This window comes from Mauremys reevesii, linkage group 20 (genome assembly GCF_016161935.1).
Source record: "Mauremys reevesii isolate NIE-2019 linkage group 20, ASM1616193v1, whole genome shotgun sequence".
In the NCBI taxonomy this organism is placed as follows: domain Eukaryota; kingdom Metazoa; phylum Chordata; order Testudines; family Geoemydidae; genus Mauremys; species Mauremys reevesii.
In genome coordinates this window covers 8735684-8762805 of record NC_052642.1, presented here as the reverse complement: position 1 = coordinate 8762805, position 27122 = coordinate 8735684, and the positions used below count along the sequence as shown (strand labels likewise).

Here is a 27122-nt window from a genome sequence, read left to right as displayed (position 1 = left end):
AAGGCAGCTTGGGGAAATACGCTGCCATGCTCTGGCACATGAGGAGTTAACTGTGTACCAAATACTACTCTCCATTAACACCCAGTGCAACAATGCAGCCTAGCACAGGAACCGGAGTTGGGAGGCTTGTGTTGTATGCCAGACACTACCACTGGGGGATTTTGGACAAGCCAGTTAACTGCTCTGTGCCTCGCTTTCTTATCCCATCTGTAGAATGGGGATCACACCTTTGCAAAGTGCTTCAGAGCACTTCGGCTGCCAAGTGCTATATAAGGGGGAAACCTCGCCGGACTCCCTGGGGCTGACCAGAGCACAGGGTGTCCCTATGTTGTTCAACAGGACTGATGTCAACTCGGCAAGTTATTGCAAAGCTCTCTAAAAAGCCATTATAGCCATCAAGGAATAGAAACTCTCTCACCCAAAGTGAAAGTGTAATGCTGCCTTCCCCTGCTTGCCATTCATCCGCCAGCACCAACTTACAGTAATTGGTCCCTGTGCTAGGCAAGTAGTAAAACCACCTTACGCAAATTACAGCCACTTCCCTAAGCGAACACATTCACACAGCATCTGCATAACACAGTCGCGGGCCCTTTTACCACAATAAAGCTGAATGAACATTATCAATATTTTAAAAGCCGTGAAAAGCAGCCACACACAGACTTCTGGCCAGTTAGTTTTAAACACTGAAACACACTGGATGATAATACGAAACCACATAAACAAGGAACAGAATTACCAAATGCCCCAGCTCCTGTGGTCTCAAGGTTTGGAACCAGAATAGATTAAATAAACAGCCAATTCCGAGCCCTGCAAACAACTTGGGGCACATGAAAACAAAAGATCACTCGAGCACGCTAGGCCATAGCCGCTAAATGTCTTATATGTACCATAAGAGGGCTTTAAAATCAATAGGACATTTTACAGACAGCTGAACTATGAGGGGAACAGTATGTTGACACAACCGATTGCCTGCAAGGCCACGAAGGCCTGAGTTCTTCGTAGAGAGACATTCTAGAACTAATTCCAACACCCACTCCCAGAAATAGCATCCACAGCCTTATAATAAACATAGCGGCTTTTACACTTCAGATCAAAAGCCTCCTTGATGAGCAAGTCTCTGATGACGTAGCAGCACTTAAGACAGTGGAGTTGTAGTAGCAGAGAATTTGGTCCAATATACTCAGAAATGTTTCTTTTCGTGAAGCTTCTTAGGCCTTACATTTTTAATGGGGAAAATTTTCAGACTCTGTCTTTTGGTTCTCTGCTTGTACAGCACCTAGCACAATGAGGTCCTGGCCCATGACTGAGCGTCCTAAGTGCTACTGTCATATAAATAAATAATAAATCATAATAAAAGCTGCAAGGCAGTGTGGGTGGTTGTATTTGTTTAATCATTTACGCCTCTGAGAGTGACTGTAAAATACCACCCAATACCACACCTTCCCAGAGATTTTTGGCTAATGAGACTAGATATTTAGTTTAAAAAAAAAGACACATGCACACACAGTATCTAATTTCTAGTGGACTCATGTCCACATCACAGAAACCACTGCTGTCTCCCTTGTTGGCATTTGCCTAGACAGTGTGATGGGCCCTTTACAGACTTAGAATTTGAACCCCTTTCCCCCCCACCCCCGAAATGGTCCCACCAGGCCAGGATTGCACCACATGTATTTTGTGCATGTGTGTAAGCTTGCAATGCTGCTGACCACGTAGTTCCTGTTCTGCAGATAAGCACACGGTGGTTTAATGTGGCACCTGTTATCAGCACTAAATGAGAGTGCCCGTGTGCACGCACACATCCACACAAACCCCTGCTCAAACCCACAGCGTGCACTTACAAATCCAATCAGGTAGGGGCTGCCAGCATCTCCCAGTAGGTGAGAAGTGAAGCTCTGCAAGGCCACTGCGGTCGCGCGTCGTGTCGGGATAACCACATACTGCAAGGGAGAGGGGAAAAAAAACACACAAAGGAAGTGAAATAACCAACCTGCCAACCTTCTCTGTGTGGCTGGGTTTCCTTCCAACTGCAGATCCAGGCTGAGTGCTTGTGGCATTGGAGCGAATGGGAAAAACAACCCCATGGCTTTCAGCGGCAGCCGTGTCCAGCTCCATACTCACAGCTGTTCTGCGGGCGGCCAAGGCCGCTTTGGAGCTTTGCTATCACCACTGCAATTCTAGTGCGCCAGTCTGCAGGTGGTTAACAAAGGAGGCTCTCTGTCCCGTCTGACCCGCTCCTGCTCTCCACAATATCGTAAGCACAAAGGCAGCTAACAAGTGGGCTCCAAGGTGTGTACCCCATGCCGACGCCTCAAACCCTACCTCCCTCTAAGTTGCCCCACGGCACTAGAGCCTTTTATGCCTTAGGAGGAGAATGCAAAAGAGGAGGCATGAGGTTTCCAGAGTTTCACCCATGCAGCAGAATGGGGTCAAGCCACATGCCCTTCCTCCCCCCAAAACCAAGCAGCAGCTGCTTTTTGTAGGGCTAATGGACCTTCCTTATCGAGGAAGAGCCGCCGTTATGTCAGCACCAGACTCAGTGGTGGCCTTGATCCCATAACGCTTGAGGAAACATACCCAAAGCTTGGGGAGGCTCGGATCTGGTTCTGAACTTTGTGGCTCTGCCCCATCTCTAACAGAACAAAGCCATGTCCGAAAGGGAATTTCCCTGGGTGATTTCTACGAGTTTAGTGGATTTTATACCCACTCAGGTGCCTGCAGGCTTGATCAGAGCTTTGGTTGAGTTAGGGCAGTGGTTCTCAACATGTGACCCAGCTGTGTGCTAAAGGCTGCCCGGCCCACGTGGAAAGGTCCGGAGTCCTGGCCGCTCGATGGGGCGGGGTCCAGGCTGCCGCCCGGCCCCACACAACAGGGGGCAGTGTCCAGGGTCGGGGCTGTCCCGCCGTCCAACCCAGCCTGGCCCCATGTCCGGGGCTCCACTGTTGGCCCCACTCTGTGGAGGGGTCTCTGAGCAGGGGGCGCTGGGCCCACAATGATAAATAGGTTGAGAACCACTGATCTAAAGCATCTCTTTTAGAGGGAGATCCATCCGGTTTTACAGATTGCAAGTGATGGAGACTCCACCACGTCCCTAGGCCTGAATTTGTCATGTTCAGCTTCCAAGCACTGGATCCAGTTGTGCCTGGATTAAAGCGTCTGTCCTACCAGAAATCTCTTCCCTGCGTAGATTCCTGTAGATCTTTTAACCTTCTCTTTGCTAAACTAAGCAGACTGAGCTTCAGCCGTTTACTATCAGCCAATGTTTTTCTAGACCTCAAATCATTCTTGGGAGCTCTTTTCTGAACCCTTTCCTAGCCTGGTGTATTTGCTGATGTGCCACTCTAGCCCTGATGTAACCCCATAATGGAGTCATACTAGGAAAGACTTTGCCTCTGTTTCATTAATGCATTTATCCTGGGTTTTAGGGCGCTAATTGCTGCACAATAACATGCCTGCCTCTCTCAGACGGAACAGGGCAGCTTTGTTTCAATAAAGCATAATTTCCTCCTAAGGTGGGAAGGTGCAATCACTATCTCTCTGGTGTGTAAAGGGTTAATCACCTGACTTTAAACAGCCCCATAATGGAGCAGAGCCTACAGCAAACAGGCTCCGTGAGGGACATTTGAACGTGCATGTCTCACTTTAGGAATGATGGGTAATATGGGACTTGGACACTTGGGAAAATTTTACCCCATTTCTTGTGATTTTGCCCCTGCTCCTCAGGAACACCTGGGGGGGTTCTTTCATCCCGGCTATGATGCTGCTGCAAACGTAACCGGTGTGCACTTGATGCAGCATGCTACTCAGACGTGGTTACACTCCTGAGGGGCAGCAGCCCTCCACCAAAAGAACACAAAGCTCAATCAGCTCCCACGCAACATCCTGGTCACAATGATAATACACAGCCCTTCCATAGCGCCTTCCAAGCCAGGAATCAAACACACACTGAGCCCCACTGAACTCCCGTGACAGACAGGAGCGTTATACCTGTTTTATGGGTAGGTAAACCAAGGCACAAAGACACCTGATAGGTCCCACAGCGAAACAGAAGCCAGGAGTCATGGCTGCCACTCAGTACCCCACACCCAGACGACGACGACGACAGAGTGCAAGGAACTTCCTGTGCTGGTGAACAGTAGGTGAACTCCAGCTCACCCGCCCCCACCCAGTTTGCACAGGAGCTACAGGGAACTGCTGTAAGAGTGACTTTGAGAAGGTACAATCACATTCCACCCCGGAGGGGCCAAATCTGAACAGAGGAGGGGGGTATTCAGCTAAAAACAGTCAAAAATATTTATTTGTTGTATTTGTTATAAGCAGCTGGTGAATGAAACCCAGCTCTTCTGACTCCCAATCCTATGCTTCAGCCATAAAGCCATCCTTTTCCAGAAAAAGAACAATGTAAAGGCATTAGACTTTACTATTGATAAATGAGTAGCAGTAAATTAATGCTATTTGGGACAAATACAGCTTCTTGTCTTGGTTAACTAGGTTTTGACTATTAATCGTTCTTTTAAAAAAACACAGCATTGCAAATAGCAATACAACTCCCAGTAAGATTTTAAGCTAATGAACTAATGAAATTATTGATGGCTGAGACCAGACTTTATAATGCCAAATACATTTACGTGTCTAGCTTGAAATCGTAGTGACAGAAATACAACACAGCAACCAAATGAAACATGAGACTGTTTCTCCTCCCTTAAATAATGTTAGGGGGAAAAAACAGTTATTCCTTCTTAAAGGATATTTTATTTTGACAGAGCGGAAATAGCGGGTAGTAGACCTTAGCTACTGTCCTAGGGAGGATAGCAGTAAATTAAAGATCTGAACTGGGATTTCGATATTAAAATAGAGCTGGTTAGTTAGAACGTCCCCGCGGAAGCTGGAGGTGGAACAGTGTGGGATTGTCCTGGCTCATCTCCCTGACTCCAGGTTGGGTGGCACACATCACACAGGATGTCCAGGGAGGCTGACGAAGCTGCTCTGGGGCGAGCCTCGCCTCTTTAAATAGAGGCTCGGAAAGGCTGTGGTTTTATTACTGACGTATTCCCTAGTGGAGCTGGCAGAACTGTTTTTCCCAGACATGTGCCCTGTCCTTACTCAGTTTAACTGTGAATGCCTCATAGCTAAAGGACAAAATATCCTTCCAATTTAGGGCTCCCATGTCAAAGACATAACTTCTAGATGATGGTGCTGAGAATAAGGCTTGTTTTGTGCAAATCTGCATTTGGAATAAATAGCAGCCTTTTGGAATCTCAGACGACAAAGCACAATCCATCCTGCAGCACTGACTGTTAATCAAATCCAATTCATGAGGGCCTTTTGCAGGACAGACATCAACCAGGGAGCTGGGAGCACAGATAAATTCCCAGGAATGGAAGCGTGGCAACAGCCTGGAGCTAGCTAGCAAGAACTAACATTTAAATGTTAAGATAATAAGCAAACATAAGGACCTTGGAACTTGATCCTGCAAAGTCTATGAAGCTGCTTAGCAAATTGCAGGATTGGGCCCATAAGCAGTCATGAGATTTTCAAATCTTAGGTGACCTTGGCTAAGTCACTTAGGGTGAGATTTCCAAAAGCCCTCACTGCCGGCCTAATTCTGTTCCCACTGAAGTCAGGATAAAACTCTCATTGACTTCAATGGGAGCCAAGTTCGGCCAACGCTGAGAGCTTTTGGAAACTACCCTTCATACCTGTGGCCCAAGGTTTCCATCTGCACAAACAGGATAACAAGATTTCTGTATGTCACAGGGGTGTCGGGAGTCTCACGTCCTTAATATTTGTTAAATGCTTGGAGAGCCTCAGGCTGCAAGCAGGCACCACAGACCTGCAAAGTGTTGTTACTAGTCCACCAAATAAATATATTGCCAATTAATTTCTACTGGGTGTTGTTCAAAGTGAATCCCAGCTGGAGCATTTACACACCTCTCTGCTGGCTAGGACTGTTATAAAGCTGTCTGATAAAACAGGGTTATATAATCTTGGCTCTCACTTGCTGTCTGAGTACATAGCCTTTCAAGACTCACATGTAATATAAACGCACTTCAGACCATTTCTTCAATTTATGGGCTAGTATTGATCCGCATGGATGTTCACATTTATTTGTATAATGCTCTTAAGTTCATCCTCCCACTCATAATGTATTAAGCAGGGACATTATTGTATATTACAGACAGTTCATTTGTCTAAATAGACTTTTAAGCCATTCTTGCAATTGGCTATGTCAATTAAAAAGTTTTATTAAAAATAACTTGATATTTTATGTTCTCTTTACTATGCTTCACTTAGGGTGGGTTTTTTGTTTGTTTTTCACTTTGCTTTTAAACTGCATCTTAGAAATTATTTCAATGTTAATTTGTTGTTGTTTTTTTGTGGGGGTTTTTTGTTTTGTTTTGCTCTGAGACAGTGCTTGGAACTACAGCAGTGTCTCTGCAAAAAAACAAACAATGTAAGATCCAGTCATACAAGGCAGACTGCAGACACCTGAAAATCTATTCAAAAGCTACAGGATCCTACTCTCCCATTGAAATCAAGGCAAATTTTAAAGGGGTTAAAGAGGGAACAGGATCATGCCCTTAGCCCCTGGTTTAACACAAAACATTTAGAGGAAGGATAAGGATGGTCCAGTGATTAGGGAACTAGCCGGGGACCCTGGAGACCTAGATTTGAATCCCTGCTCTACCACAGGCTTCCTGTATGACCTGGGCAAGTCGATTAGTCTCTCTGTGCCTCAGGTCCCCATCTGTAAAATGGGGATGGATAACAGCAATGCCCCGCCTCACAAGAGTGTGGGAGGGTAAATACAATAGATTGTGAGGTGCTCAGGTACTACAGTGATGGGGACTGTAGAAGTACCTTAGACAGACATACACAGGCATTTGTTCTGCGGTCGTACAGCACCTAGCACAATGGAGTCCTGGTCCCTGGCTGGGGCTGCCAGGTGCTACCATAACACAAAGAAATAATGTGCTTAACTTTCATCAGTAATCACCAAAGCCTTTAAGCACGTGCTTAACTTCAAGCTTAAGTTCTTTGTTGAATTAGGGCCTTAACGTGTAGAAATACTGGGCCTGATTCTTCACTTACTCATGTTTGTGTAAGTGAGAAATAACCTTATATGGAGTTACACTGCAGTAAAACTCTGAGAGACAGAAGAATCAGGACCTGCACTGTATGGGGAACTGTCTAGTGATTAACGCACAGGACTGGGTTCCAGTCCAAACTCTGCCACGGACCTGCCATGTGACCTTGGGCAAGTTCTGTAACTCCTCTGTGCCTCTGTTTCCCCACCTGTAAAACATACCTATTATTACCCTCTCTCACAACAGCACTGAGAGGATCAATATGTTTCCAGATCCTTGGGTGGAAGAAGTGGACACAGTTCAAAATGTCTTCATACCTTTTTCCCCCTCCCCTCCCCTCAAAGTGATTCTCGTGTGTGTATGTGATGAATGGCTAGTTTCCTGGGGCTAAGTCAGACAAAGGTAGATGGCTGGCTGGGTGTGTGTAGCGGGTGACTTCCTATTACTAAACAAAGCCAGTGGGAACTCTGCATGGTAAAACTGGCCAATTGGCAGCCCATTCATGAGCTCTCACTGAGCTCCATTCACAATTCCTTAGGATTTCAGGGCACCAATGGAATTCTATGGAGGTTTCACCAAACTGATGTTCAAAAGGAAGATAAGGGAGAATATACAGCTCTTTCCCTTGCTGCAAAAAAGAAAAAACAGTCTGGAGTTGGAGTTAGGCTTTTAAAGGGACTTGTGAACACCCCAGGCTGTCCATTGCAATCTGAAAAGCTATTTTGACACACACACACACCCACCCCCTGAAGGAAAGATGCTTTGACAGCATAGACTCACCATTAGTATGTCAGCTGTGATTGCCCAGTTTGAAAACAGAAGAGTTTCTCCGATAAAAATGCAAATCTGTCATAACAAAACACATACAAAGGACAAAGTTTAGTCGCATGAAACTCAAGGGGGGCAGGGATCATCTGCCACAGACCTTCCTATACGGTTTGTGTATTTCAAACTAATTCCAAGGCTTCTACCTACAATAAATCCCTGGTTAATGTTCAGAACCGAACACATTACCAATATATAGATTTTTATCTGAACTGAGGGCTTGGACCAGGTCTCCTTTCGCAAACATTGTTTACAATCTAGAGAACAATTCGGCAAAAGGCTGACACCTTCAGTGACAGATTAACATGAGACATCAACATGAGCGTATATCACGGTGGATTCCTGATTTCAAAACATGAAGTCACATAGACCAACCAGAAAGGGAACAACGTGCGTGTTAAATAGAACTCCCTGGGGGACACAAGTCAGTTGCTTCACTAGCAATTAGGTTAAATATTAAAGGTCACATAGCAAAGTGGGAATGAATTCCTCTAACCACAGAACAGGTGTATCAGTGCAAGAGTCCCTCAATATAACATGAGGTCTCCCTCCCTCCTCTGGAATGAACATACACCTAGGAATCAGCAGTAATAGTTTAGGCCCCAATGCACCGAAGCACTAAGTGATGCTTAGCTTTAAATACATGCTTGAGCCCAGCCCCATTCAACAAAGCACATGGCACAAGCTAGGTAGAACTGGGGCTTTAGTCTCTGTAGCTAATCCAGTCCTTGGCCTCTTGCCGAGAACCAACAAGAGTAACTAACTTATTTCAAAAGTACACGGAATTGTTTTGAACACCCGAAAAATAAAGGTGAAATGCCTGAAATGGGATTCATTCTTCCTTTTAACTTTACACCTTGTGCTCTGATACCATCTGTTTGTAGGATGCTATGGCACCATTCTGATAGGCTTGTCATGACCCAATACTCCTCAAATCAAGAAGGTAAGGAAAGCCACGAGTGTCAGAATACGCCATCTCAGCAGCTGATTTTGCTCTCTCATACCGTTCATTTTTTTGACACTCTACCTAAAAGAAACATTTCTCCTGAATTCAGTCCTGGTGACAACTCGGGAGACTCAAGCTCTCAATTTATTTTTAATTCACTTCTTCGGTATCCTCTCAGGTCTGGTTACTGATTCCACTTCTAACTGCCTCATTTCTCCTTCCTACTCCTTGACCTCATTACCTTCAAACGGGGTACAATTCGTTTTTGGGATGAAACTGGCCATGGGGGATACTTCTGAGGTACATTGTTGGCCCTGTCCCTGTGAGTTCTGAGGGCCTCTGAGAGGGGAGGAAAGCTTTAGCAACATGCCCACTGGAATGAATTGGGTTAATTTATCTTGATCGTCTAAGGGGTGAGCAAACTTTTTGGCTCAAGGGCCACATCTGGGTATGGAAATGGTATGGTGGGCCAGGAATGCTCACAAAATTGGGGTGCGAGAGAGGGTGAGGGCTCTGGCTAGGGGTGCAGGCTCCAGGGTGGGGCCAGAAATGAGTTCAGGGTGCGGGAGAGGGCTCCAGGCTAGGGGTGCAGGCTCAGGAGTGGGGCTGGGCGTGCAGGAGGGTGCCCTGGGCTGGGACCGGGGGGCAGGGCCGGCTTTAGGAAGTGCGGGGCCCAATTCGAACATTTTTGGCGGGGCCCCAGGATGGAAAAAAAAAAAAAAAAAAAAAAAAGCCTTTTCTTTCTTACTTCCTGTAAAAAAATCTGATTTAAGGGATGGATGTATATATTGTATTTTTTTTTTTATAGGGTTACCACGTTTACGTTTTTTTTTTTAAAATGATCCCGATTTAATTTTATGAAAGAACCAAAAAAAAATGAAAAATGATGAATCTGGTTACTACGTTAACTCTTCTTTAAAAAAAAAAAAAAAAAGAAAAGAAAAAGAAAATGATTCTGTTTTCCATGTGTGTGTCCCCACCACCACTGTGCTAGAGTGACCAGATGTCCTGATTTTATAGGTGACAGGTCTGGGGTTCTGAGGGTGGAAGGGGGATCAGGGCTGGGATAGGAGGGAATGGGGGTGGCTCAGGGTGCAGGCTCCAGGCAGCGCTTACCTCAAGCTTATACCAGTTAATCGAGTGCTGGACATCTTCCTAGACAGGAAATTGTAGTGCAACTTTTTGTTTGTTTCATTTAAAATCAAACCCTACATCCCTGGATTGATTGCGTTCTGGTCAGGGAAAGCAACGTTTTGACTTTCTGATGTTACCCTACTCCCACCTTCCTGCTCAGCCCTAAAAAAACCCACCTAGCTTCTCTGTCCTGCAGAAAAACACAAGGGCTTTAGGGTTTAATGTAACTGGGATCTGTTTCACTGCGCAGGATTTCCATTCTCCTGTGTTAAAGCAAGATCCAGACCTGGGACTGGACTGCGATAGGAGTCCCTCCCCTAGGCCAGCCTGCACACGGAGGGAATGAAGAGAAATGAAGAATTCTGCATGGGAGGGTTGTGAGCCAGTCTGAAGCATACCTGGTCATACTTTACTACAGTATAGTGCTATTGCAATTGCTGTATAATCACAGACACTGGCCAGAAAACAAGAATTCCACTTTGTGAAAAACTCTGAGGTTTCAATTTTCGTTTTTGTTCTGTATCAGAGTGAAAACGAGACTTTTCAAAGCTTTGACACACCCACCCCAGAGGTTAGGGCACTTGCCTGAGATGTGGGAGACACAGACACTCAGGATGAGCAGTATCTAGGTTCAAAGTTCTGCTCTGCCTGATTCAGAGGAGGGGCTTGAATTTGGGTGTCCCACATCCCCCGCAAGTGTGCTACCCCTGCAGGATATTGGCTAGACTGAAATCTCCATCTCTCTTCACTACCATCCTGGACCATTTCTGTGCCAAGTTTTGGTTTTGACCAATTAGCATTTCCAACGGGAAAAACATGTCGCTGAAAAACTCGCAACCATCTCTAGTAATCACACACTTCTCACTGTGTAATTATCACCAATTCTTTCAAATGTCCAGTGAACTGCATGACTGATTTACTTACTACCCCTTTGGGAGTCTCGTCATTAGGCATTACCCCATTGTTTCCTTGTATCCCCATCTGTCTGCAGCCACCTGTTGTCTCATACTTAGACTGTAACCTCTGTGGGGCAGGGACCATCTTTTTGTTCTCTTTGTACAGTGGCTAGCGCCATGACCCCCCAGTTCACTATTAGGGCTCCTAGAGCTTATGGTAATAAAAATAGATAATAATACAGTGTATCTGGTCTATTATTCTCAATCATGCGGCAAACCGTCCAGTCTCATGAATTAAATGGTAATTACAGGTTTCAGAAAGGATAGCCTCAGTGCAACTGAAATTTAATTACATTGTAATTACAGAACTTTCATAATAAAAGTGACCGCCATTTCCCGGTACTGGCATTCTGGACTAAGGCAATGCCCTTACCTGGCTAAAGCAGAACAAAGGAGGAGAACAATGGATTTCTGCACGTGAGCTATATCCCTGTATCTAATCTACAGCGCTTCTTGGCGAGATTTTGATGGGAAAGGTGAAAACGGTACAATGCCATTTTGCCCCCAAACAGAGCATGGTAATGCTGAGATGGCAGTGAGCAAAAGAAAGAAGGTCAAGCAGAAGAGACGCACGCACAAACCAGTGTCTCAGCCCCACTGCATGGAAGGATCTGCTAAGCAGCTCGGTGGACAGGGCACACGCAAGATTCAGAGACTGCACCATACTTACATAGGCTCCCACAATGCTGCTCTTGGCAGCAACGAAGATCAGACAGATGAAGATGGCCGACCCTAACATGCCGACGGCACAGACCAGGGGGTCAGCTCGCTGGGTTTTTAACCGGCACCATTTGGTTGCCCCAGCCCCGGTGATCACGCCCAGAAAACCAGTGAAGCACGTGATTGCTCCGAAGATCAAACTATTAAAACAAAATATTGAGAGAGGGTTATTTGTTCACTGATGCACTCATGTGGACAAGCTGTAGTCACAAACAAACAGGGAAAATACAGGGTGATGGGATCTGAACTGGCTTTGTGGGTTTAAGAAATACAGTCTTTGTCACCGTCAATTTTCCTTGAAGAAAAGAGAGGCATATTAGGTGCAATTCACCCCAGCTCAAAGGGCTATGGGCCTAAATGGGACTTGGGAGGTGCACGGGGCCTTTGGTTGGCTCTCTGAACATGGGTGAATTTCATACAAAGTGCACTTGACTAAGTCTGCCTTATGCATCTGGTTGTTAAGCAGAAGTACAGCAGGGCAAATTCTCAGTGTTGTCGATTCTCATGATTTCATTGCAAGTCTTGTGATATTAGATGCTATTCTCAAAGCCTCAGCTCCCAGATTCATTTGATCGGGGAGAAAGTTTCTAGCTCACATGGTTGCAGAGAAAAGCTTAAGATTTTAACATGGGCTGGGCCCGAACGCAGCAGAACGTTGTTCCAGTATTTATAAAGAAACAAAATGGCATCCTCTGCACAACATGATCTCACACACTCAAGGTCATATCGGCAGGGGCAGGGTAACACTGGCAGGGATGGAATAACTGTACTTAAAAAATCAGAACTGCACCCTAGTGGCTCAAAAAAATAAGGCAAATAAAACAATCTCTAAATGATCATTTGAACAAATTCTTGTGATTTTTAAGCCAGTCTCCTGATTTTTTGACTCACTCTTTTTGAATGCTTGGTATTGGCAACACTGAAAAATCTGTAACTTGTTTTCTAGCTAGCGACCTGTGGCAAACTCCTGGACTACCGAGGAACTGGGAATGCCATGGTGACAATAAAAACTAGAAGGCCGCTTGTTCCAAAACTGGTTGCCAAACTATGTCTGCAAAGTCTGCATGGGAGAATTTTGGAAAATGTCATGTTTGCATGTGGGGAAGAATGGAATATCCATTGTGGGGAGCCAGCAGGGGCCTTGTACACAGTTAGTCTGACGCAAAGTTCAGAGCAGAACAGGAGAGCAGCTTATTTCAGACACAAGCTACAACAGAAAGTTCTGCACTAAGCTCTGTGAGGGCAGAGTGGGCACGCCCAGCAGCCTCACAGCACTTCTGGATCTGCTCTTAATTAATTCCTGCCTGCAATCTTTACCACTGCCTCTGCCTGTCAACAGGTTATCTTCTAGCTCCCTCTAATGTACAGTATACAACCGGCAGCAGTCATTGCTGGTGAGCTGGGTGCAACTTAAGTGGCCAGTTTTGAAAATATAGCCCTAAGAGTCCAGTGCCAAAGCCGCTTTCTTATTCTGTCTCTTGTCCTGTTATGGGGTTGGTGGGTGGAGCTGGGACCAGTGAAGCTTTACAATGGCATCATGCAAGGAACTCTGTCTCAACTCGGAACTGAGTCCTGAACTTTGGCCGCCACGCCAGCCCAATCCCTGCTATCGCTGAAGAAATGTGAGCCATGGTAAGATCCTCCTCTCTCACCATGGCAACCACCTCCTGCTGGATCCTACAGTGAGGTCATAAGCTCCTATTTATGACATCACAGTGTGCAGCATTCCATGGAAAGATCTCCAAGCACTAGATCCACTCAAATCAAACGAACGGCTTAGCCCCGCTGCAGACGTGGTACATCCATGTTATAGATGGTGAAGTTCAGGCACAGAGAAGCCCCATCTCCAGGTAACATCGTGCTGGGAATTAGTGGCCATGACAGAGTAGAATTGAGATCTCTTGGCTCTGAGTCCTGTGCCTAAGCTACAAAGCCGTCTTTCTTCCCTGATCTCACTTGCCCAGTATTCTGGCTTCACTACAAGTTCACATAGTAGCGAGGAAAGGATCAGCTGCAGCAGCGAAGAACAAATTCTGGATTTAAACCCCAGTGCTTCCTATCGTCGTTGCAAAGGGCCACAGGAAGTTATAGGGATCCTAGTAAATGGATTTCATTCTCTTAAGCCCAAGCTCTGTAAGTCTGAATGTCATCTGTGGTGGGACAGGATGAGCCTTACCTGTCCTTGGTGCCGCAGGGCTCCGAACTGCAGGTCTCGACAGTCTTCTGCACAACTTGTGCCCTGTGAAGGTAGAGGGGGATCCACATACCCAGCGCCCCTGTGGCAAAGGAGACGGCAGAGGTGGCCAGCGACGAGAACACATAGCTGCGGCTGTGAAGATGCGAGAGAGAAAAATCCATGGGGAAATTTGAGCTCCGAATCAGCTTTATCCCTGCACTAGGGAAACCCCAAAGAAATAAGAGCCATGGGAGGCAGCAAAACAGAAAACGGCATCAGCTCCGCCCCAACCCCATAAACCAGAGTGTCCCTAGAGCTAAGATCAAATCACTAGCTGCTCAAATAGGCTCTGATGATATAACAACAGTACTTTCTGTTGGAGCTGCCTCTGCATTTTGCAGCGGTCGCCACTGTGGTTTTAGTCCGTTACATAGGTTTGTAACTCAGTTTAAAGCATCACTCACAGTGTATACGGCCTAGGTCTCCCTCACTTGCACCTTGTTCAGTCATTTACATCGGTGCAAAGCAGGGGTAAAATTCTACCAGCCTTCGGTGCGGTACTCTTTTGCACTCACTTTTCACAGGTGCAGTGATGGTGCAAGGCAATGGAAAATCAGGCCCAGAGTACATTTCTAACACACTGTGTTGTGACACTAACAATACGTCTCACCTCCTGGACAGCACTTCACATCTGCAAAGTGCCATGTGACCATTAAGTAATATAGTCAGCACTCAATCATCAGGATTCTGCCTACTTGCCTGCTCCAAATGCTATTCTCCTCATCTGAGTGACCCTGTGTCATTGGGAGAGTAGCATCATTACCGTTTGGATTACCAGGCATTCAAATGATACGAGGGTAAGCCCCATGGAGACACCTGCGAATGAACCACAACCACGGGTCCTAACACCCTCGTTCTTGCTGACAACACTAGGAAAATGCACTAGTCAATACTGTCAGAAGGAACAAGTTCCACTTTGGAACTCCCAGGGCAATCTGCGGGTAAATGGAGATGTGCTCGGATGTAGTCCCAGAAACATCCTGACAGCGAGTGCAGCAGAATGACTGACACTGTGCAAGTGTGGGTGCATAGCCATGTGGAATTGTGTAAGCACGTGTATACCCACAAGCATGTGCGGGCCTGCAAGCAAGTGCATGCATTTGTATATTTGCTCCTCAAAATTCACTTTAACATTTAATTCCCCCTCCCCCAGGAAGGGGTCTCCTTTCCTGGTGCCCCTCAAGACAGAAAAAAGGGCTGAAAGCCAGTAACACCATTTGCTCTTTCATATGTTTCCACTTCCACACTTTAGCTTCCCTGAAGCGAGAACCAGATATGGACCTTAGAAAACCCTCCAATCTCAACCTTGGAAAGGGTAGATCCAAATTTGGATTCCAACTGGGGATCATCCCTTGTGAAAACACAACTGTGGTTTCCTTTCTCAGGCCCAAGGATCATGCTTTCTGTTGCTCGAGTGTTGCCACTTGCAAATCATACAGCAGTAGAATGGCAAATGCTATCTGACTCCCAGGCTGAGAGTTAAAGGCCAAGCGCATTTTAGCAGAGCTCTCTTACTTTCTGAGCAGTGCCTTCATGTCTCTTAGCCATGAGGTCCGAGCCTTCAGCTGTCCCCCCAGCTGTTCCACATTGCCTCTTTTAGCAACAGGTACAAATATCAAGATGAGTGTCCCTGTTATCATGCCTAGGAGTGGAGATACCTGAAAGAGAGGACCTGGAAATCAGCACAGAAAGTTGCCAGTGGTTACCACGGCTAGTCAAAAAGAAACAGATTGCATTAGTTTCATTTCAGTGACCAGATTCTTTACATCTAGTCTGAATCTGTATGCTCCCACTGCCACATCTGCTCCTCTCCTTCCTTTCTCTGTCACTGTCGAGACTCTTACTTACTCTTGTAGCTCAGCTTTGCGGATGCTTGTGATTAAGATGGTCACATTCTGTGTTACTGATGTACCCAGCTATTCTTCTGTGACATTTCACCCTTAGGAAGCCAGTTTACTCCCAGGTGGGCTAGGGACCAGGCTAATTTCTAGAAGTATTTGAAGGGTGTCGGGGGTGGTATGCCAGGAAGATGAAAGGTTTTCTGGATGTTGGGAGTGAGTCACTTTCTGACCTTTCCCCTACTGCACATGCAAGTGCGTGCTCATGCCCCTTGCCCACCTCTAGCTTTCCATCTTCAGCCAGTTCCTGAATGCTCCCTGCATAGGGCATTCCAGCTGGAGAGGACACTGAAAGACCAGCTCCTCCAGCAGCACAGCATCCTCTGGCACTCTACTGGGGCACTGGAATTACTACTGAACCAGAGGGAAGACTGCAACCTACGAAGCACCGCTACAAACACTCTGGTTCTTCTTCAGCGGTCTCTCAACCAAGTATGACTAGCATGACCCTGCCTAGGTTAGGAGATCTGGTGAGATCACAAGAGGTGACACAGTAAAGCAACATACCTAGGAAATAAGCAATTACACTCATTACACTACTAGATTTAGGGCTTGTCTATATGAGGACGCTCAAGAAAATTAATCTGAATTAATTTAAGATGTGAATTTAAAGTGGATTAATTAAACCACATGAAACTCCTCTCCTATACAGAATTCAAGTGATCTTAATTCGATTTAGTTTAATTAACTTGTGAGTTACTGACATTTAACTAATGCATTTTAAATTCATACCTTTAGTAAATTCGGATTAACTTTCGTAAGTGTCCCCGTGTAGACAAGACCAAAAGACAGACCAACGTCTCCTGACAGTTTCCATATGTTTTGTACCGTCAAGTTATCATTGTCAATTTGTTGTGATGTTTGCATAGAACATGATGGAGAGATTGACGGACAGGAAGCCTGGGATCTACAAGCACAGGAGCCCAGAAAGACTCTTGCCAGAAACAAAGGTGGAGATTTCACTTGAAGAGAAGGGAGCTAATGGTAACTCCCTGCATCAAATGATACCGTTAGCCCTTTAGAGCAAGGTTGCTCAGCCTGTGGGTCACAACCCAAAATTAGGTCTCCAGAATGTGACAAGGAGTCACATGGGAGGCCCGGGGGAGAGCTGCAGACAGAGCCCATCTCACAATCACCCCGCAGTGGCGGCTCCTGCAGCTCTGGTCTCTCTGGGCCTTGTGACCGGGTCCACAGGGTTGTAGTGCCACTCAGGTTTGGTCCAGCCACTCCTCTCTCACGATGATAGGGGGCTGGCTGGGCCAAATTTGAGTGAGTGATGCTTTGATACCATGCACCGGGTCACACCACCACTCACAGAAATCTGAGCAGCAGTGTGACCCCAGAGGTTGCAACACCTGGAGCGAGGAGCTGTGCCCAGCCAGCCCAGCAGGACAGGAGCCGCCACTATAGTATGCATAAGTGTACTTTTTTAGCATTTATTATGTTAATGTGTATACTATATCTCACGGGTACGAAATATTTCCTAAGCCAGATGTATTTGGCACTAAAGCTATATCGTGGGTCACGCCATCAAGGTTTACAACTGGTTTCTGAGCCCCAAAAGGTTGAGAACTACGGCCTTAGGCGGCCTTTCATCTCAGTGCACTAGGCCAGCATGATGCCTATGTAATATATCAGACTCATTTAAGCACAATGGGTTGAATGAAGGCTTCGGCCTAGCGCTGCTCCTCTGCTCAGAAGTCAGCTTCACCCTTAAAGCATTCCTGCCATTAGGTAAGGTGGCCAATTTTCTGGTCTGAAACGTCATGGCATTAAACTTAATTCTTTTCATTCTAGGTTCCTGGTTGGAATCTGCTCCCCACTCAGCCGGCTGCTGATGGACTATTCCTGGTGACTTTGCTGGCTTCACTTCTCATTTCCAGCCACCAAAAAATGCCATTTGTTTGAGGTAGGGAATCCATGTATTTCAGCACCTGCTGTTATAAACTACATTGGCACGAACTTCATGCAATTAATTGCCTTCAGGAACTGCCAGCCCTGAGAGAGCATCTCACTCAACCCCGTGCTGGCCAGACTGTCAAAGGCCAGAAAGCAGGTTTGCTGGGCCACTTCCTGCCAGCAATTTCAAGACATCACTGTGTGTGTGTATGTGTTTGTGTGTGTGGTTTATTATCTTTTCAACACATTTAGCAAGGTCCCTAGAGGTTAAAATAGAAGGAAACTGAGTGTCTCTGGGCAGAAAAACAAGCGGAAACTGGAACAAAGTGTTTTTTCCTCAAAGCAGGAATTTCTTGATAGCAGGAGATTGAAAGGCAACCAAGTTGGTTTAAGGTTCCTCCTATTCCCCAGCCTATCAAGAAACCACTGTTGACTGATAATGAAGTGATTGGAAATCTGCTACTCCCAAGCAAGGAAACAAGCACAAAGAACCAACAATAAACACCTTTCCCTTTTTGTCCAGGAGCTGCATACGTTTCGTCTGCTACGTGCTTAATATCTGTACACGTATCTTTCCAGTGCTCCAGTTTTTTTTTTATCCTGCCCTGCCTAGAACTCCTCTTCTGCCCTTAACCTCAACCTGTTAAATACTGTTCAGTCAGAAGATGGTGCAGCCCCTGGATTATGTAAGGCAGAGTAAAACATGGTGAGGTAGCACCATCTTCTTTTGAGATGGGATAAAGACTGTGACAATGACAAGTGCCAGCTTATTGGAGTACGTTGGAAATTTTCAATTTTGCTGGGGAAAAAAGAGATGGAAATTTCACCCACCTGCAAAACTGCGAAAATTCTGTCAATTTGTTGGCAAAATGTTGATGAAAAATGACAACAAAATTTCATATTTCAAAATTTTTGACCAGCTGAAGAGCTGGGCATTTTCAGAAAGTTTTCATGAAAGTTACACCCTGTTTTCTGGTGAGCTCTAATGTTTCTGTGTGAGAGTTCACCAGGGATATTTTAACAGACTTATTGAATATGAGACAGGTGCTTACCCGCAACGCCCAATGCCAGTCTCCTGCTACTTGCTTCACACTTGATCCAGTGATATATCCCAAACCACTGCAAAAGGTACAAAGAAGTTTTAATGAAGTGCTATAGGTGTAGCTGTTTCTCAAAGACCATGAAATGCAGACAGAACAGTCATGGTCAGCTGGCCTATCTGCAAGTTCCCTTTTCCTGCAGAAACAAGAGTAAGCATCACTAAAAGTGGAGAATGCGTAACTTCTAACAGCAGGATGGGTCCAAATAACTTCTAGTTTGGTGAAAATTTAGCTACAGATCTGAACTTCACTGCAGGCCCTTTGTCCTATAAGGGGTTGAAACAAAGCCCCAGGATCCAAAGACTGTCCCATTCAGATTCCTACATCACACCAATCGCTGCAGTAAGCTGAGCACCTGTGTTTTTGGGCCCAGACCTAGAATTAATAAGAAGTGCCATCAAGTTTATACTGCACCAAACCATTTAAATGCCATCTCTTAAATTAACAGCAGTTGTTCCCGAATATGCATCAAGAGACTGTTTTTTATAAGTTTATACCAAAAATCTTAGAAGAACAAGCACATAGGGCTGATGAGCAAATATCATAAACGTGTCAGGAGGTTAGAGAAGCCAGCAGACTTTCAGCCAGGTATCACAGAATTATGATCAGGTAATAAAAGGCAGCTCTAGCTGAGTGGTCGGGCTGGTGACCTGCAATGATGCTTCCCTAGAACTGAAACGAACAGGCACGAAATCAATCTTCCAAAAATGCCAGCATTCAGCGCAGAGGCTGCCTTGGGTAAAAGCTGCCAGAGCTGTTCCAGGGTGCCTGGCTATTGCCAAACAGCCTTCTAAGTCATGCAGGCACACGAGTTACCATCAATACCATTCTGGTGCTGAGCCATTCACAGATATGGCTCCAAAACCAAACCACGGATCCAAACTCCATTAGACTTTGGAAAAAATCAGGTCCAGAGCCAGAGTGAGCAACGGGGGCCCATTTCTAGCCATTTGCCATTATCAAGCATGTTTGTCTTTGGAAGGAATTGATTTGTTGCCAACCACTGCTCAGCTCAATTCTCTACATAAAAGTGTGCAGGAAAAAGTTATTTCCATTAGTTAAGGACCAGCCATTTCTTCTTCCTGAAGAGCAAAAGAATGTTTCAATCTTTGTTTTAAAGTTACTGCCATAAATTCTAGCTGGCGTATCACCATCCTAATCCAGATGTTTTTCACTGCAATGGTGGAGTTAACTGCTCTCCAGGTTTTCCCTTTCTGGAAATGAACTCACTGTGCCACTTCTTCAGAGGAAGTCATCTGCTTCTGGGAATCTGGATCCACATTGTCTGAGCCCACCCTGTCTACAATCTCACAATGCAGGGTCAACCGTTGTAAGAAATACAGGATCTCTCTAGTCCTAACAATCAGATACTGCATTGGGCTGATAAGGGAACTCAACTGAAAGAAAGTGCTAGGGGAAATAATTACTCAAAGATTGAGTCTGGCTGTTACATTCATCAGGAGACTATGGGCTGTATGGTCCTTGACTCCTCTCTGTAAGTTGAAGTGTGAATGCTCATTACAGCAGCTCTCCTCAGCCTTGTCTACATTAGACTTTTAAAAGTAATTTCCCACAGTTGTCGCTGCAGTGGTGGGAGTACTAATACAGACTGGCTACTGTGGTTTTAACCACTGGGTCCTCTAGACCGTCTCTGCCAAATTTTGCAGATTCAAGTCGGTTAGAGTTTGAGTGTAAGCTAAAGAATGCTTTGGAAAGGCCAAAATTTCAAGAGCTACATTATGGATCTGACCTGCACTCTCCAACATTCACACGCCTTAGGTAGATGTGCCAGCAATTACACTTTCACAGGTTTGAAAATTTAGCCCTTAGCACCTTAACCTAATGACTCTTCTAGAGTATATGGTAACTTGGAACAACTTGACTCAAAAAGGCCCGTATCTCGAATAAAAACAACAACTAAGAAAACTGGTATAACATTTTCATCAGTTATACGAGTAATATTGCGGTTATTCCAAAAATGTATATGCTAAATAGTTTTCTGTTTTCATCCAGTTCTGTTAATTAGTAATACCTCACATTTATTCCATGCAAGGGTCTTAAACAAACTTGCACATGAATCAATGGCAAAACAGGTACCAGAACCCATTTCTTCTAAGCAGCCCCTATGCTAGCCATCAACCTGCAAACTTTTCCCTTACAAAAGGATTCAAATCTATGAAAATGTGTCTTTTCTTGTCAGCCGCTTCGGATGTTTGGTAATTGAAGAGAACTGCAGTGGACTGGTTACCTGCCAAGAGGGATTGCAAAGTAGAAGACAGACAGCATGAGGGTTCTGGTGTTTTTGGTGAAAAGGTCTCCTATGATGGTGGGAGCGATGGTGGAATAACTTGCTTCACCGATGCCAACCAAACCTCGTGAGAGGACGAGGAGCCAGAAATACTGAGGGAAGTAATAAGAAAAAAATTAATCAGTCATCAAAATGGTTGATAATGAAACAGTCCAGCATGGAAATGCAAGCCCACATGGCCAGACGATAACACTTACCCCCATCATCCCCTGTCACTCTTACCACTGCTCCTTATGTTTGTATTCTCAGGGAAAATGTCAGTGCCATATTTCTGTAGTGGTTTACACATATTTTAAAAAAATAACTGTAATAATAAACCCTTGCCCTAATTTGCATTCCAGAAGATGTTCCAAGCCTTCTGGCTACGAAGGGTACATTGGCAGCTAATATGGTTAAAGAATGGGAAGCCGGAGATTCTCATTTCACTCTCAGGGGGAGGCTCAACCATAGGAGGGTTATGGATATAGACAGAGCAACCCTAGCGGAAGGTTTGCGGGGAGCAGAGCTGATGATGACTCTTGTATTTGGAGGGCTTAAATTATGAGTATAAATCCTCATTATCCAAGTTGCCACAGAGCACTGGGCTGAAAAGTCAATCCTGGTGCAACTTTTAACACTCTTCAAAAAAGTATGGAAGAGCTTCTCCTGTCGGCATAGATAATCCACCTCCCCAGGAAGCGGTAGCTATGTGGACAGGAGAAGCTCCCCCATTGACATAGCACTGTCTACACGGGGCTAGGTTGGCATAACTCCATCGCTCAAGGGCGTGGATTTTTCACACCCCCGAGTGACTTAGTTATACTGATATAGGTCTGTAGTGTAGACCCGGCTTAACTGTGCCCAGGGAGCATTGGTCTGCTTATAAAGCAGTCAGTGTGCTGCTTATCAATAACTGGGGATTCAGGGACATCCTAGGTAATTGTACATGTTGCACAAATGTAAAGCCAGTGACAGAAATCACTTGGAAACAAGTGCACTCTCTGCAAGCAGTGGAAGTGAACAGAGACTCAGTACAGACCAGAATATGTTAGAACAATGTGAGATGCAACAAACTGAAATCTAATACAAGCCAACATGGAAGAGGAAAAGGAATTTTCCACAGATGTCAGGTAACTAACAGAACACATTTCCTGATGGGGGCTCCCCTCAGATCTGACGTTATACAGAACACTATAAGCACCTGATTTTCAAGCCAGATTCTCTGTATGCTTGCAGCTTTCTGGTTGCAACTGTTTGCAAGCATAGTTCATGCCACTTTGATGTCTAACTACCTGATGCACTAGTACAACCCATATTTAGACATCAAAGCAACATGAGCTGCACTCAGAAAAAACTGCAGGTGCAGAAATGCAACAGCAATTCATTGCAGATGCAGACTAAGGACAAAGAAAAGGGCTGGGGGAAACCAAACTTTAAAAATCTAAACCTTACAGGCCCCCATATACGGTCACTATTGTTATCCAGTAGGTCACTTGGGAGAGTTGGAGCTGTATGGATTGAACTCGTCCCTCAAATGCAAAAGCACTTTGCAAAGGCGAGTATGTTATTGATCCCCTTTTACAAAGGGGAAACTGAGTCAGAGAGAGGGCAAGTGACTTGCCCTAGGTGACACAAGTCTAAAGCAGTGCTGGGATTGGAACTCAGGTCTCTTGATTTCCAGGTTCCCCACTCTAACAATACAGAGTCCTTGCTGAGTTGAGCAGTAAAACGTGGGTGCTGAAGCACCTGCTTTACCACATATACATCTGCTGGTAGACAATTTCAGTGCTTCCTCTAAATACACTAGCAGTGCTTTGCACAGCCAATCATCAACCTCTTCTTTGGATGCCAGTTCTACCTTGGTATGCATTTTCTGAACGTAATTATAACTTGCTGGGTGTTTGTAGTTACAGGTATAATTAAATGTCTCCTCTAGCCCCATCATACTGAACAGATGCGCGTGGGTGCCTGCAGAAAGGGCAACGTCATGACTCAAGCCAGTTAAATTATGTCCATTGCCCAATGCTAAACCAGTCAGGAATGCTGTGGAGATACACTGCCTGTGACTGGCACACTGGTAGCCAATGCGGTTGGGATAAGCGGCATCATGCTGAATGCATTAGTGAGCCAGGATTAGAACTGGGCAAAACTGGAGGCTGGTTTTGGTTTGCACACGTTCATCCGTTGGTTTCTGGTGTTGCAAAATCAAAACCAACCGTGGTTCAGATACGGATCCCAACATGTGATGAAGATGGGGATAAAGAGGCTCAGTTCCAGACCAATAACCAGTAAATATGAAATGTCAACCATGACAGGAAAGTGGCAAACTTGCTGACCTTTCTAAAACTTTATCTGTATGAAAATACCACCAGAGAGATACAGCAACAAGTACAATTCTCAATAACCACACTGTGCGGGGTTTACGCTGACCATTGCTACTGCAACAGTCACCTCTCAAACCTTGCCTACGCATCTTGTGCAACGCTTTCCCCCCGTTGCTACCACCAGTTCAGCTCCACCAGTATTGAGAACATTTCGGAGTCTTAGTGCACTGAAAACACCTGCAGCCCCTGGTAGCCTATCCACCATCAGGGCTCATTCTCACACACACAGCGCCAAATCCCCTTTCCAGAATTTCTGCCACTCTCTCGGTCACGCTTTGGGAGTCTGAAGGTACGTCTACACTACAGCAGCATGGCTATGGCACTGCAGCTGTGCCACTGTAGCGTAGATGCTTCCTACATTGATGGAAGGGAATTCTTCCATCAACTTAACTGCATCTACAGTAGGGGTTAAGTCAACGTAAGTAAGTTGTACAAGGTGCAAAATTTTCCACAATCTGAAGCAATGTAACTAGGTTGACCTAAATTTTAGGTGTAGACCAGGCCTGAGCCATGAGTTTCTGACTATAGATGGTGATCAACATAAGACTCGCATAAGAGAAAAACAGCATGTACAGATGTAAGCAGTGCTGCATTTCACAGAAGGAATCTTCAAGGCAATGGACAAAAGCACCTAACCAGATGTAGCAGAAGATATAAAAACATAATATCAGATTAGGGCATTATTTAGTCATATCCTAAGTACTCAACCCCCGGATTAAACATGATTTATATTACTGAGAGACCTCTCCAAGTTATTTCGATAGCCCCTATCATCTAAGTACCTAAGTGATAAAATTACTCAATAAGTCATTTCGCTGTATGAACCAAAGCCTAATCTTCCAAGTTTAAAATACAGTGGACCGTTGTGTTATAACATTTTTCTTGTCAATGTGAAAAGAAAAAGCTCACTAGGTACCTAGGGTAAAGTATAGTCCTCTCGCAAGGAAGCAGTCATTTTCTTCCATCCATACAGACAAAAAAAACCCAAACCAAAACAATCATCCCCAAACGCTTATGCGGAGGCCACAGTCATATAGTGAACTAATAGGAAGTCCACAGATGTAATATATATAAAGAGACATACCATACACATACATTCATAGTTTCAAAGGCCAGAAAGGACAACTGTGATAATCTATTCTGATCTCAGACCTGCATGTCTCTTCTCCATGGGTAGGTAGGATAGTTTCCATTAGGCTGAGTCCCTTTCTTTCTACTGCTTTTCCTTTTTGTCACACCCCGAGGCCTGGGCAGAACACTGAGACACATGTCCTGGCCACCCTGTCTGCTCTGGACCAAGCTGCCTCTGATCACAGCATGAGTAGCAGAGTGTGGGAATTGTTAATCGAATTTTACTCTTTCCCAATTAAGGATTGGCATGTATTAAAAGTTTATTCCTTCAAACATTACTGTGTAGTTCTTCTGTAATTTGTTCCCCTGTGCAAATGCTTCTAACTCTGCTGGGAGATTCTAAAAGCCTGAGTCAGCTTTCAGCACACCTCAGCATATTTTATCTGCATACAAATTAAGACCAGAAACCTCAAGGTTTGGGTGCTTTTTTCCCCTGGGTCAGCGATGACAACTGGATGGAATTTTTGGACACTTAAGAACCAGCCAGGCAAACACTTGGTTTTCAATAAAGGTTAATGATCACACTCAGGAGTATGGGATGTAGCCCCCAGAAGTGAATGCAGCGTGCAGATCCACATCCCTCCATCTGCTGCACTCTCAAGCTCTAGACATACCAGCACAATGCCAGCCATGGCACTAGCAGCACCAAAGTGGGGGTACAGACAGCAGGAGAGGGAGCAGTGAGGTAGGGTTCAAGTTCCCCACAAGCTGACATGGTGGAGAAAGGATGAAGGCTGGTAGAGCGATGGTGTCTCTGACACTCTTGTTGGACACTCCCCTGAAAGCCACATCACCACGGGGCGTACCACCCGGAGTGGACCTGGCTCTTCTCTTCCAGTCTCTTTAAAGGGAAATGTGGCCTTTCTCCAAATTCCCAGGGCTTTACTGCTTTGTCGACACATCCCATTGCTGGAAATACAGGGTTGTACATAGTCGTAACTAAAATAAAGAAGTTTTGGAAGAAGTATAAATCTTTATGCTTCAGGGCATAAGCCAACCTCTAATAGGTGCTGGCAAGGAATTTTCTCTGAGGGTAGGCTATCCCGTAACAGCCCACTGCTGGGTTTCTTGCACCTTCAGCTGGACCGATGGAGACACTGCTGGAGAGGGGACACTGGGCTAAGAGGTCCCTGGACTGATCCATTCTGCCAATCCCTACGATCCTGTTAAAAACTAGAGATCAAATTGAATCCTTACTCAGTTCTTAAACAGGCACAACACACAATGCAAACAACAGTAAGGGCTTCATTATTGGACTCTAAAATATTTGAAAGGCACCAAGGCATTGCAATTTTCTATAGCACACACTCAACAGGTCTACATTAACATCTTCATACTGTTTTTATTCCTGATCTCACACATCACATCAGAATTCAGTAGGCCAGGACATCCTTTGACTAAGCAGTACATGTGACTGCCTTTAATCGTGTTTGAACGAAGCCACTAATTACACATTTAGCCCAGTGGCACAGACCATTGAGTGAGTAATGTTTGTTTTAATAGGTCTAATAACGACCTTACCTCTCTCTCTCTCTCTTTAACTATGTTAACAAAAGGAATTAGGCCACGTTTCTCTACAAGATTAGTTGCCACTGATAAACCTATAATCTGCCAAAGTATGCATAAAACTGAAGAACCAGCCTTGTCTAGAGAGCCATGTGATCCATAAGCCTGGGTCATTAAGCATCTGCATGTGAAGTAGCTGTAAAGGATCCCATAATACAAAGGAAAAATTGGCTTGTCCAGATTAGGGAAATCTGCACCCATCTAACTACATTCAGTTCTTAAAGTGGACTGAAAAAAGTGTGTGTGGGGGGGGGTTGTCTATTACTCCTAAAGAAATGGAAGTGACATCACAACTGCCTCTCCCCCAATCACCACATCAATTCTGCAACTCAGTTCCTCCTGCAGCTTCTAGGCCTTTCACCATGCCCATTCTAGACTGGGGGAGGGGAGAACTCTGCCTACTTCTGCAGCAGCTCTGATCGATTGCTCTACCCCAGGCGGCGGGGCAGTGGGGAAAGCTGCCAGGGCTGAAATGTGTGCCCCTCAGCAACCTGGCCGGAGCTTGCGAAATTTTATTTGCTGAGTCCGTAAGCTAGCACACTTTAAGCACTGACTACACTGGAGTGGCTGCACCAGTGCAAATCCCTAGTATAGATGCACTGCACGTGTGCAATCCATGTTTTGCACTGGTGCAACGTTGTCCACAACACAGGATTGCAACAGTATAGTTACATCAATTGCACCATGTGAAAATTTTCTTCTATCTATACAAACCCACAGAGTTGACCTCCTGAAGATCCCCTATTTAATTTCCTTAAAGGAGACTCAGCTCCATTAAATTAGGGTGTGGACTGCGGAGAGTTGCTAAACATGGCGTTGTTATTATATACACACAAGGCATAATTCAGCATGAGGAGTCAAACAGGACCAGGATTTTCTGACCAGATGAACAACACTTTCTGCCGTGCTCTATTAACTGCTTTCCCAAACACATCCGCCCTGTGTTGGGTTC

At 45.2% G+C, this 27122-nt stretch overlaps 1 protein-coding gene and 1 long non-coding RNA gene across 4 annotated transcripts in view; one reads left to right on the top strand and one right to left on the bottom strand.

Annotated features, from left to right (window-relative positions):
- LOC120387292 (protein spinster homolog 2-like) overlaps positions 1–27122 on the bottom strand; it is a 155143-nt gene that overhangs the window by 28145 nt on the left and 99876 nt on the right. For all 3 annotated transcript variants that reach the window (XR_005590108.1, XR_005590107.1, XM_039507783.1), the window contains exons 4-10: positions 21051–21202; positions 18755–18821; positions 15421–15563; positions 13846–13998; positions 11620–11809; positions 7869–7934; positions 1842–1940 (exon numbers count right to left, since the gene is read on the bottom strand). Coding sequence is in view for 1 of the 3 variants with exons in the window: in XM_039507783.1 (XP_039363717.1) it covers positions 1842–1940; positions 7869–7934; positions 11620–11809; positions 13846–13998; positions 15421–15563; positions 18755–18821; positions 21051–21202 (870 nt within the window). In the remaining 2 variants the exon portion in view is untranslated. The remainder of the gene's footprint in view (positions 1–1841; positions 1941–7868; positions 7935–11619; positions 11810–13845; positions 13999–15420; positions 15564–18754; positions 18822–21050; positions 21203–27122) is intronic.
- On the top strand, positions 13402–21139 carry LOC120387294. The gene is made up of 3 exons (XR_005590110.1): positions 13402–13519; positions 17601–17712; positions 21003–21139. It is a non-coding gene; the product is annotated as an uncharacterized LOC120387294 (long non-coding RNA).